Genomic DNA, 12,886 nt, shown 5'->3' on the forward strand with positions numbered 1-12,886 from the left:
AGGAAGGCTTCTTTGGGTTTGTCATGTTTACCTACCTAAACAAACAACGCTGCCCAAGAAAATGTAAAGACATAACAAGAAAGACTCAATAAAAAAATAGATGTAATTGTTTTGATCTATCATCAGTGACAGGAAGAGGAGAACGACTGGCATCCATTTGCTCACAGTGTTGAAGCGTAGCTGCAGAGTCTGTCAGGGTACTTATACAGCGTTTGGTGGAATCATTAGGTGAGAGGTAAACAGAATAAATCCAGTGGAAAATGAATATTTTCCACCCTTTTTCATTGTGGTATTCACTGTGGCACAGCTCTGCCTTTTGGGATGAAAACCAGAGTGTTAGGTGTTTAATTTTATTGATATATGAGGAAAGTTAGTAAGAAATAAAGCTGGTTAAGAAATTTTTTTAATGAATATTTGTGCCTCTCAATGAGAGACAAAAGGAAACAAGACCATACCTACAAAGACTTATTATGTCAATTTTAAATGGCTTAAACCACTGCCATATGTTAGGTGATGTAGACTTGGTGATTGTCAGCATGCTGTGAAAGTAGCCTTTTTATTTACATTTTCCACAGCAAAGATTTGAGTTGAGTGGATAAGTTGACTGTTGTAAAAAAAACAAAAAATACAGGATGAGCTTTTTTAATCCACTACTTACACATGTACAGGGCAAAGTCAGCAAAGACTTTAGAGGTTCTACTTTGACTACAGGGGGCGCCAAATTCGACACAAACCAAAAGTTCTTCACAGGAACTTTAATGACGCTTTCTAGGTTCTTTGACTTGAATATTTCAATTTTTGTGCAGAGGGAAATATTGCAGTTCTTCGACACAACATTTATTTTACAGTTGCAACGGCAGCTTTTCACTTTTCAGCCCTATATTAAGGACAAACATACGATAAGCTCATAAAAATATGATGCTCTGTCAAATATTAAAACACTGTTATATTTTTATTTATTTCGAAAAGTGACTCCTTACAAAAAGTTGTTGTCCCTTTTCATGTCAGCAGAATGAATACTTTTCCTTTAAATTGTTTTAGTGCATTTTGATATTTCAGCATTTAGACTGAAGTAGTACTTTTACATGGAATTATGAAGTATGTATGCTTTAATACCATTTACACAAAGAATCTCAACACTTCATCCACAGCTTTAATCAGGTGACTATGCACATGTGTTTGGTTATAAGATTTTACAACCAAACAGATGTCTGCAGACTGAGGCAGACCTTATACAAAAAAGTGACATAAATATCATGTTTGCTGAAGTACCTACTCATTACGCGTTACAAAATGTGTCAGTCATTTGTGTCTTTAACACTACAAATGTTTATTTTTGTAATGTTGTTGTGAAGTAATTCAGGGGAAACAAAGTGCAATGAAGTATAAAAGCTTTTTGAAGTTGCGCCCTGGAGTTGGCTGGAGGCCATTGTCACATCATCTGTTCCATTAACTAGGTGTCACAGCAGTTTAAAGGCAGCAAAAGAAGCAACCTTACTGACCATGTGTGAAACCCACACCTCACCAGTAGAATATGTTCCCCTGACAGTAAAACAGAGTGTTGTTTACTTCTAACCCAAATACAGATGTACAATGACACATGTAATTAACTTGTCTTTATCCAGAATCTCTTTGTCATATAATAGCTAAATGGTGGTGGTTTGTTTTAGAGATGTTAGAGATGATTCAGCTTTGTCACGCAAACACAGCTGAGTTTTTCCAGTCTGAGTACACCAGGAAGCCGGTGAAGGTGCTGTCTGTCTTTGTGCTGGAGTAAAACCCATTGTACTCCGACAGAGCCATCTGGACCCACACCTGGTCACCAGGGACAAGGTGGAGCAGGGAGCCGCCCGACAGAGACGCAGGTTTGGGCCAGTTGCCGTAGAACTGGAAATAAGAGGCCTCCGTGTGTCCGTTCTTCATCAGGTCAAACTGCAGGCTGGCTCTGTAGACGGTGGCGTGGACGGCAAAGTAGTAAACTCCCGGGACTTTGCAGGTGAATCGTCCCGTCTCTTTGTTGTAGTCTCCCTGTTCGTTCAGCATGATCTTGTCGAAGCGGACCACATCGACTACAGTTTGGGGTAAATTTTGGCTCTCGGATAGTTTGGCACTGAAGGCTGATTTGGGGGCCACTGCGCACTCTCCCGCCTGGCCCCTATCCCCTTTTTGTCCTGGGTCACCTCTGTCCCCAGTAATTCCTCGAACCCCTGTCTCACCTGGAAAGAGGATAGACTTGAGAAACCACCTGCAGGCAGGTAGACATACACAAACAAATAAAATACTGCACCTGGGTCTCCCCTGTCCCCTTTTTCTCCCTTCTCCCCTGGAGCGGCATCCCTCCCATCTCTCCCGTCCCTCCCAGGCTGTCCAGGACTGCCGTGACCTCCAGGAGACCCTGGGATACCAGGGAGGCCGGTACACAGGCTGGGAGGGATCTTGTTGTCTTCTAACTGGTTGGACAGATGAACTTGGAGAACAAGGAGGGAGTGCAGCAAGGGCACCAGCCTGAGCAAGGTCATTGCAGTTGGACAGCTGAGAGAGAGAAAACACCTCATTAGTTTAAACTTGCAAAGATAAAGAAAATATAATAATAAAAACATAACAGTTTACATTCAGGATTTTGTGGTAGTAATACCAAAGTTTATACTGAACTTGTGAGTAAATGTGTGGTCAAACAAAAGTGCGCCACAATTGCCCCCATAAACATGCTTTTAAATCGGACACTATCTTAATTGAACAGAAGAAGGGAGAGCTTGTGTAAATAAATACAAATTGTAGATGTAATCAGAGAAAATAATGTTTTACAACATGATACTGGCACTTCAAGTATTATTTCAATCAAAAAACAGTTGCAAGTTTTAGTCAAAGGGGTGCTATAGAATTAATGTAAGGACTATTCTTCCTCTCAGGCAGCCCTGTTATAACATTTGACCATAATTGGTTGAGGATAGGCCGCATGACACATTAGTCTGGGTAATGAAATGTTGGAGTGATGAATCGAGCTTTGCTTGCAATTATTGCCAAAACTGGCCTCACAATTTGGCTGATTAAAAACACAGAAACGTTTATTGGAAGTACTAAAAACCAAACTTCCTTATTACTGAGTCGACATATTTCATTGGATGTCACGTATCTGCCAAAACTGTCAGGTAATAATGAGCAATTTAGAATGGATGACGTTTTGTGGCCTTTTTAAGTAAAGCAGACCCTTTAAGAAAATCTAACAGCATTAAAACAATTTGAAGACAAGCCTGGACAAATGTTTACTGACTGTAACAACGCCCACGTGGAGCCTTTGTTTATTAACACAGGGTTCATTTTTTGGGTTCAACCAGTGATTCAGCTCTCTCAAATAACGGGTTTAGAGTTATGATGCCACTATACTCTGTTTAGGGAAGACATTTGGTGGGAGCTGATGGAGGGAAAGAAATGCATTGTTATGGAACAAACAGTAAAGACGTGATTCAAACATCCTCTCTTTCTCCTTTAGCATGCATTTCTTCAACGTTCAGTGACACTTAGCATTTACAAAATCTTTTCTTCAGTACAGGAGGAGAAAAATAAATCAAAAGTCTGACATAATGATGAATCATATCCTCAAAGCGAAACTTGGCACTGACGGTCTCTAAACAGGTGTTTCTAATAAAAGTTTGATTACATGCTGAATACTAGACTGCCTGCTCAGAATCCACTCACAATCACAACTTGTGTTTAAGATTCTCTCTCTCTCTCTCTCTCTCTCTCTCTCTCTCTCTCTCTCTTCCTGTGTTTCTCTGTTTCTTCCTTGTGTGTGATCTTCCAACCTTAGCTGACCCTGCCCAGACAGTACAACAGAATCAAGATCAGTTGGTATTTACATGTTTCTTTCTCAGTGTTTTTTTTTATTACAAAAGACAGCAGCTTGTCTCCACTGCTGTGGCGTCTGAGAGCCGTAAACTGGAGTGATGAGTTGAGCAGAACGGCCCCTGGCTGTTTAACAGTTGCCTCTCTTTAGATGTTTTTTTATTTTATTTTATTTTTTTAAGTTTGAGCTTTATTATGAGGAAAAATAAGTTGACATTGTAATATTTCATAGACCTTCAAATTGTAACTTTAAGGCCTTGAAAATAAAGCCAGATCGAGGGAGAGGACTTAAGAGGGAGTGAAACAGTGAGGAAGAAAAAGGAAGAGGGAGACAGAAACTCATGTCAGCATTCCTGGTTGAAGAGGAGAGCAGACAAGAAAACAACTACTGCTGAGTCTGAACAGCTGTCTGCTACCAGAGGAATACAAACATGCATGTTTTCAGAAACCATGTAATCCACTGCTAGTTAACCACTAACATGTGAAAAACTGTGTTTACTGTACAGTACAGCTGAACACACGTATGACTTATGAGTTTAACTGAACAGTTTTTAAACTTAATTACACACAAGCCCTTCTAGGGACACGTGTTACAAATTAGAATCTACTATAACACTATGATACTTGCATTGGATTGCTGTTTTTAGTTTGTCTATGTATATTGTCCCTATCAAATGAACCATAAATATATACTTTTTTTAAATGTAGGTTCATGATCTGCTGTTTGAAAAGACAGTCAGGAATGTCTTTCCTTTCCTTTTTATGAAGATACCTAGACTAGAGCCCGTCACTGAATTGAAGTTCAAATGTTAGGTAGTCAAGCGATTTGGAATGACTGAGTTGCAAATATCTAATAAGACAGAAACAAGCAAGGCAGACATTTAGAAAAATGTTGGCATATTGCCTCAAGGCCAGCTGGAGTACACTGATATCATCCACGTCTGCTGTAACTTAGTATGAGGCAGTTACAGCTCTTCTTTATAGAATCAGGTAGAATGAATGTAGTTATTAATACAATTAATCAAATGCTGTTTCAATAACTCTCTTCATAGATTGTTATTTTCTTTGTAGATGTCAAGATACACGATTAAATGTGTTTAAATAATGTTTGGACTTATTCAGAAGGTTCTGAATACATCATCCACATCTGCTTTTAAGTTTTCAGTGTGATCCAGCAGTGTCATGTGCAGATGTCCTCTGTGTAAAACAGAAGAACATCTTTCTTTCACTCGGAAGAAAAACAAAACAAAACCTGACTTACCTGATGATGATGATGATGATGATGAGGATGGGTAAAGTCTTTTAGTGCTGCTACTGCTGGTAATGTCCGTGAGTTTCATAGACAATCCAGTGGAAGCTGTTCCTCCTAGCCTGAGAGTCATTCAGAGACGAACTGAGAGGAAATGGTAATGAAGTCCAATTAAAAGCTGGGGTGGGTGGGAGAGTACCGACTGAGGGTGGAGGAGAGAGAACAGGGCGGATACCAAGAAAAGTATTTGATTTTTTTCCAGCATAAATAAAAAAGAAATGTGCAACTATGAAATACAACAGAGACAAAATCAATATGAAAGAAGGGGTTGAGGGTGGACATGGGGAAATAAAGAGGGGAATGATAAATGGAGGAATGTTTTGATGGTTACATAACAGTGTTTGGGAAAATCTCCCAGAAACAACCGCAGAGAGTTCAGTGAGCTGTGGTCAGAAAAAAAAGGCAAATGTCACTGCAAGAAACTGCAGCTGAATGAGCTGTCCCACTTTCTTTGTTAAGAGAAAAATAATTGCTTAGAAATTCGAAGAGGAAAAAAAGGCAAAAACAAATAGACTCTAAGTAAACTCATTGTAATAAGCTTTTGACTTCAGTCAAGGGGAATACAAAATGGGTCACATAACTTTGGGAAAATACAGGTAAACAAAAGAAAATTGCCCCAAATTAAGGGAGCCTAGGTACAAGACTGTATTTACAATAAAGAACCAAGAGCTAACAGGAGTAAACATAACAAACCAAAAATGACTATAATTGAAAACAAAGGTTTCAGGGTTCTCACAGGCTAAAACAAGAAACAAAATCCTTACTCTCAACTGAAGTACTATTTACCTGATAAGTAGAATAAAATACAGTTCTCACCAAAGACTTACCATAAACAAGAGAAAAAGGTACGGCAGAAAAAGGTATGGCTCTTCAAATTTTCTCTAGATTTTCACCAAGTTCCTGCTCAAAGTTTGACAAACCAAGGGGCTAACACTGCTGAAGGTTGATTGATGTAACTGTTTCCTGTCTCTGTGATTTTCATCATCTGCCTCCGAGCTGAGGCAATTTTCTCCATCCAGATAACATGTTACTAATATTAGCCTTCCACCCAAGCAACACTCAGACAAGAATCCTGTTTTCCCTCTAATCCTTCAGAGACTGTGTTACGTTGATAAAGCAAGAGGTCTTAAGATGTTTTTGGCAAAGAAACTAAACTTGAGCTGTTACATTTCCCAGCTCCTCTGAGTTCAGGCCAATGAAAACATGTTGTCTGTGTTTTTGTGCAGCACTGACCCCATAAGGATCAGAACTGTGCCAAAAACTGGAGCTGGACGGAAGTGTGAGGACACGGGCCCTGGGGTCTAATATCTGTAGAGAAGAAAATAGAAAATAACAGGATTAAATGATGGTCTGTGTTTAGCATAAATCAGGGCTACACAATTTCATTCAACGCAAGACTGTTTGGTTATGCTCATTGAGCTCCAACAATTACATTTGTTTACCTGCAGTTTCTAATGGCTAATGTGTCTTCAGCTTATGATCACATTCAAAAAATACTTTTAACATTTCAATCAATTTTGATTCAATTTAAGACAAGAACTAATCATTTGTGATGGCATTCAACTTTGATCAATACATGTGCTGTTGGCTGTCTGCAATGTGTCGCCTCAGGTTTTCGAGTCACTGACACTGGCATATCCATGCACTGACAAACAAATACAAAGTCTAATACTTCAGAAAAGTAGTCCACAAACCTGTGGGGGAAGTGAGTAATGTTAGACAAATCAGTGCTTCGAAGTCTAGTCTTTGAGGCTTGTGGGCAGATGCCTAAAAATAAAAATCCATACCAGTAGCTTATTTTGGGGCATAGCAGGTAACAACAGCTACAAAGGTAACCAATCCAATCGGCAGAGGGAATTCCCCACATTTTACTGCAGGCATTTTCCTTTCGAGTCATGCATGGAAGGGGAATAAAATGCTTTTATAATGTTATCTTAACAATAATAATAATAATCTTAAGCTTAAGTCCTTTGACCAAAGTTTTCTTTCAAAAGTTTGGTCATATGAGAGAGTAAATCATTTGTCAAAATTAACCAAGTCATTATGAGTTATTCTCACATATTAAGGCAGATATAATTATAAAATGTATCATGAAAACAGGCACACACCATTCAGTAATAAATTGTGTAACTGTATGGCCGCTCTAAGAACAAAGAGTAACACTGACCAGACTGAACACATGGCTCTGTTTAGTGCTAACGCTAAAATATTGGGTTTATGGGAAAGTGATGGGAGGGAACAAGAGCTGACTTTCCTTTGAATGTTAGTCATCTGGCTTTTGTGGGAAGGGTTTTCAACAGGCTCCTGGTGAGACACAGTGATCTATAACTGAAGCGAGACGAAAAGAGTAAACACATGTTTCCAATTAGCAGAACCAGAATCAGCACATTGTGGGTCTTTGAACCAATTTCCTGTCAGAATCCATAAAATGCTGAGGGAGGATTACTGTTAATTAGGACCACTTGGCAAAAAAACAATGTGAATTAATTTGTACTGAGTGTTGGTGGTAAATTGTGACAGGGCTGGTGGTTCTGAATCTTATCTGGACCATTATTGTGATTATAGATAACTGATTCCATCAATTTTCACATTACACAAACTTTGCAATGGAATTAGAGATTGAATTAGCGCTCCTAACTTTTTTGTGTTAGGTTAATTCTTGCAATAAAGTTGTGCCTTCAAAGCATACAAATTGTTCTTCTTTTGACATATAAATAATTATGCAATATATTTCCAACTCCTCAAACTGTAATATAATCTGTTCCTCTTTTTTTTTGCTCGTTATTTTCATTTTTACCTAAAGTTTTATGAACTGTCTGGACACTAAGTCAAGGGAAATTCTAAAAAAAATGAATTCCAGAAAAAAACAACTTCCTGTAATTGTTCCTGTAATACTCAAAAATGTCATTGATGCGAAACATCCCCACGAATTTCCCCAAAAACTGCATAATGAAAGGTTCCTACAATTTGGAAAGAATTTCCATATATTCCTGATGATAAGTACAGAATATTTTATTTAAAATATCTTTTGAAAAAGTCACAAGCATTTCTGACAATCATTTTAGAAAAATTCCATCTGAATTTTAGGGCAAATATTCCATTTAAAGCTCTCTCTAAATTTCTAATTTCTGACCCACCATTCCCAGAAAAATAAGTTTTCCTGCTAACTGTGAGAGAACCAAATTCTACTTTAAGATAATGAAAAAGACATCTAAAGTCTGAGAAAAACAATCAAAGTCATCTTCATAACCTGCATTCATAGTGAAAAATCACAATTGAGCTGTGAATCCAGTTGCGGTTAAAATTTCAGATTATTTTTTTCTGCAGTTTCCGGTTTCTTTAAAGCCTAAAACAGTTCCATTCATCCTTCTCTTCATGGGCATGGACTCTGGTACAGGAGGGGCTGAGGGCCGACCATTTAATGGATTGCGTTGGCTCATGTCATCCACAGCCTTACAGTGCTCTCATTAAGCTGTAAATCTTGCACAACTTCACCAGCTAACACAAAACCACAGAGGCGTCTCCTTGTTCCTCCAACCTTTTGTCGGTGTAACAATAAAACTGCCAATCAATACACTTTGTCATGACAACAAAGGCCTCAAGACTTCAAGCAGCAAGTATAAATGTAGGACAAGACGTTGGAGGACGAGTGGCGTAAAATACAGCTAAACAATGATCATGTGAATTTAACTACACATGCTTCTAATGCTGCAAATTGAGAGCTGTTATCTCAAAACAAATTTTAAGTTAATCAGCAAATTAAATAATTAACATTTTATAGTAAAGAAATAGGCCTACTGGTTGTTCCTATAACATGATAGTCATCTGTAGAAAGTGGCCAAGTGACTCTGAAACAAAATTGTACTCAAATTCAAAACGTTTATTGAAGTTAGTGTTTCAAAGGATTCTAAACATATTGAGCACACTGAACATGAATGTGTATGAAAGTGTACAAAAGGTATGTTTTATATGATTGTTACATTTTTTTCATTTAAGGTTAGAATAATCTACTCAATATTAGTATCATAATCACTCGTTATGAGCTTGATTTATCACATGTGTAATATTTAATCGGTGCAGAAATATTTTTGTCACTTTGAAGCAACTTGGAGGTATGTTAAAGTTGCTGTGTTTGGTTGAAGCATTCTTATCCCAAAGGTTATAAGAAAACCTTTCCAACAGAATGATCCTCCTCCGAAACGAGCGGTGTCAAGTGTGTTGTACAGGTCTTTTTGATAAAAGCCAAAAAAAGAAAGGTTCTACAGACAATTTATGACTTAAGGTAGATCCACACATGTTGTTTATGCTTTGGCAATGTCTTTGAAGTTGCTGATCGGTTCAACAGTGCCCTCTGCTGGAATGCAGTGTTTATTGCAGAGAATGGAATGTTTTTCAGGATTGAGATTCAAATTTGAATTGACTTTAAATTTCTCATATCGCATTAGGCAATAAAAGTATAATTTAATTACAAGCCTAGTTGTAAAACTTTTTTTAAAACATCCTGAAACTCCTGTAATTCCAAACTCAGGAGAAAATTCCCAGGGGTTTCTGAAAACTGCGAGCAAAAGTTTTCAAAGGTTACAGAATGTATGCCTGACTGTTTTTTGGGAAATTCCTGAAATTTCCCAAGATAAAAAAGCTGTGTCCTTTTTTGCATAATTGTTCATTTTCAGTGTACAGAATATGTGCTGTAGTTTCAGGTTCCCAAATCTCTCTTGTGTAAATTGGATATCAGATCATTACTTATGAAACCCAGATTTAGTTAAGCATAATACATGTGAAAACAGCCTTCTAATACAAAATTGTGCACACAAATTATTCTGCACAGTAAAGGTCAAACATACATCCAATTTGTCAACTGATCATTTGCAAACTGGTTTGTATGCTTATTACAGGTGTTTGGTTTAATTTCTGCTGCTTATTGTCTCTTCAATTGAGCCTCATTAAAAAGACGATAAAGACCCATCAGTCTCCTACCTCTCCTCCTCGTGTCTGGGTCCATTCACAGGCCTCTGAGTAAAGCACAGCCCCCTCCCTGCTGTGCTGGTCCTGTTTAGCTGGAGGCCGGCCGACTCAGTCAGTCAGCTGGTCATGGGGTTTGGATCTGTTCGGCCGTGGGCAGACCCCCAAGAGAGGAGGTGAACATTAACCCAGGTCCCATTCTGGGCTTCCCACCACTCCTCATAAATCATTAACTATCCCGCATCAAGACAGCATCAGCATGACAACATCAAACTGTAAGGATTCTTCTAAATGAGAAGCTTTTACAGGTTTCCAGCCTCGCATGCAGTGGATTTAGACTCTTGTGGTTAATACAGGTCTGCAGCTTCACCCTGCAGAGAATCATCTCAAACGTCGTATGTGGTCCTGGTATTTAGATTAGACATTTGTAGATGTTAGAAGATTTCCTACAGGTAAAATACAAATTACAGATCCAGCATCAGCAGGTGCTCTTATTGCACGGCGACAAACCTGATTCCCTCTCACTATTTAAATATTAAACAGATCACTAAAGGCTGTGTCTGTCTTCACATACACGAGAGGCTCCTAGAGTCTATGAGATCTGTCACAGTTTGAGTCAATGCAGAAGAATTCAAAGACATAAGAGGAGATCAATTCTTCACTATTTATTTAATTATTTTTCTATATGAAAAGGTAGGCCTCACAGTTATTTTATTCACTCAATAAAAATCCCCAATCATGATTTTAACTTTCTGCTGTATGCTGCCTGATTGCATTTACTTTATCTTCATATCAAGAGTTCCATCCCTGCACTTTATGCACTGAAATGCATTCCTATGTATATTGCTGTGTAGACTTTTGCTTTAAGAATTTCATTTTACTTACTTTCTAACCATAGCTAACTTTTCAAAAATACTGTTGATATACTTTAAGTAAAAAACTCAACATGTATCTCATCTTCATTATACGGCTAAAATAATGAGTTAAATTTAACTAAGAGATCAAAAGCTACTGATCACTTCTCGAGTGCAGCCTGGCTGTCACCGTAGGTGGTGCTGCTGGCGATGTACGGTGAAGCCTGACTAATCTCCATGACTGTGCAGAGGCTCAATAGAGGTGTCGTTGATCAGCCCGTCAGAGCTGCTCCATACATGTGTATGAATTTCTCCATAGAGAGGTTGGCGTTAACTGTGGTCGCAGTGACCAATTAGCCCTGGCAGAGAGTGGCCTCCTGACCCTTAGCCCCTGCTGGGTAGTCCTATCAATTAACCCCTTGGGCCTCAGCTGGAGTTGATGTAGTGTCCTTTCTTCTGGCTCTGCTAAACACATGGCCACATTAGCTTAGCACAAGGCACGCAGCCTCCACTTTCTGTCTCTTTGCCGCTCTCCTCTGATCCCCGGGTGTCCACTTGCTCAACTGGTGACCCCACCAGCCCTCGACCTCTACTGGTCCATCATTACCACACAGATGTGTCCTCCCGAGGAACTTTTGCATCATATGAACACTCATAAGATTTCACCTTGTTTAGTTCTATTAATTGATTCTGTCTGGTCTAATAATTTGTCTGATGTTTCACTTTGTTGTTGAGAGTGTGTAGCTGTCAAAGAGAACGGATGTTTAACTATGCTTCAAATATTTGTGGAAAAATAAGGTATTATAAATCGATATTACATACAATGTGCTACAAGGATGAAATTCAAGATAACGGTGAATAGCTGGTGTTGTATTTATATAAAGTTGGGAATTTAAAGTTAAAAAAAGGTTTTATTTTTTGGGGTCATCAGTCAGGAGGGGGGATTTCCCTGGTAGATTGAGTTTTGGCCTGACAGCCTCGATACATCATCCTTTCTGTGCTCCGTGTTGGACTTCACATTTGTGAGGGTGTCAGTCTCATGTTCAGGTTAACTAATGTTGCACTCTGGCAGCATGATGCCCCTTGATGAAACACACAGTAATAAAGAATGGATGTTCATATTGGAAACATGAAATACTTTGGATTGATTCAATTCAATAGGAAGGTGTGCTTATAATTTTATCTTCATGCTGTTGTAATAATCAGAGTGTGTCATATATGAAATAGTTGTCTGTTGAATGAGTTTCATAAATAATAGCTGTAAATTGTGGGATAAGGATATAAAATCAGTAAATCAAGACCCTCATATTCTGATGTTCTAGATTCATTATTTTTTCTGATATTTTCTGCCTTCATCTCCTGATCAGGCAAACGAAACATGACTAATGCAGTTACCTTGATGCTTTAGTGTTAGCTGTTGAGCAAATGTAACTTTCATTTGCAGCCAGAACATTCTTCAGTACATTTCTAAATGCAGCTGCAAATGAATCAATCTTAAATTCAAACCCTCTTCAAAGCTGAATTAAATGTCATGTTTAGAAAGTTCAGTGTTGTATTTCAAACTCAAACAGATGCTAATGAGCCTCCCAGTATTTCAGTTTCTTTTAGTAAAAAGAGTCAAAGAGACCGGGTTAGATCTTTAGAGGCTTCCTGGGTCTGAAAATCAAAGGCCTCATTGAAAAGCAAATGGAGCAACATCAGTGGATTACAGGCTGTCCTCAGCAGGACTCCGTGAAATAAACACAGGGTCAACACAGGCTGTAAAGCAAGGGTCAGGGCATTACCAAACAATGTAAATCACAACCCTGTTAGTTTTTTAAAACGTTTGGAATGGTTTTTAAAAATGCTACAGTTCTTGTCATTTCTGGAGATGCTGAAAGATTTAATTTTCAGTATTTTTTTTTTTAAAGGAACTATA

General features: G+C 38.4%; 1 protein-coding gene across 1 annotated transcript; it reads right to left on the reverse strand.

The window, feature by feature from the left end:
• Positions 1-626: 626 nt before the first annotated feature.
• c1qtnf5 (C1q and TNF related 5) lies at positions 627-5,430 on the reverse strand. Its single transcript, XM_061046631.1, has 3 exons — positions 5,105-5,430; positions 2,288-2,532; positions 627-2,216 (listed from the first exon to the last, which is right to left on the reverse strand). The coding sequence occupies exons 2-3, from the start codon at positions 2,517-2,519 to the stop codon at positions 1,696-1,698; spliced, it is 753 nt and encodes a 250-aa protein (XP_060902614.1). The 5' UTR covers positions 2,520-2,532; positions 5,105-5,430; the 3' UTR covers positions 627-1,695.
• Between the last annotated feature and the right edge of the window lie 7,456 nt (positions 5,431-12,886).

The sequence above is a fragment of the Labrus mixtus genome, chromosome 9 (genome assembly GCF_963584025.1).
Source record: "Labrus mixtus chromosome 9, fLabMix1.1, whole genome shotgun sequence".
NCBI classification, from domain to species: Eukaryota; Metazoa; Chordata; class Actinopteri; order Labriformes; family Labridae; genus Labrus; species Labrus mixtus.

What these genes read in the sequence shown, in the direction of transcription:
- c1qtnf5 (XM_061046631.1), bottom strand. Translation starts at nt 2,519, where the DNA reads ATGACCTTGCTCAGGCTGGTGCCCTTGCTGCACTCCCTCCTTGTTCTC. An exon ending in AGGGGACAGGGGAGACCCAG is followed by an intron (nt 2,217 to 2,287) that starts GTGCAGTATTTT and finishes TCCTCTTTCCAG; the next exon opens with GTGAGACAGGGGTTCGAGGA.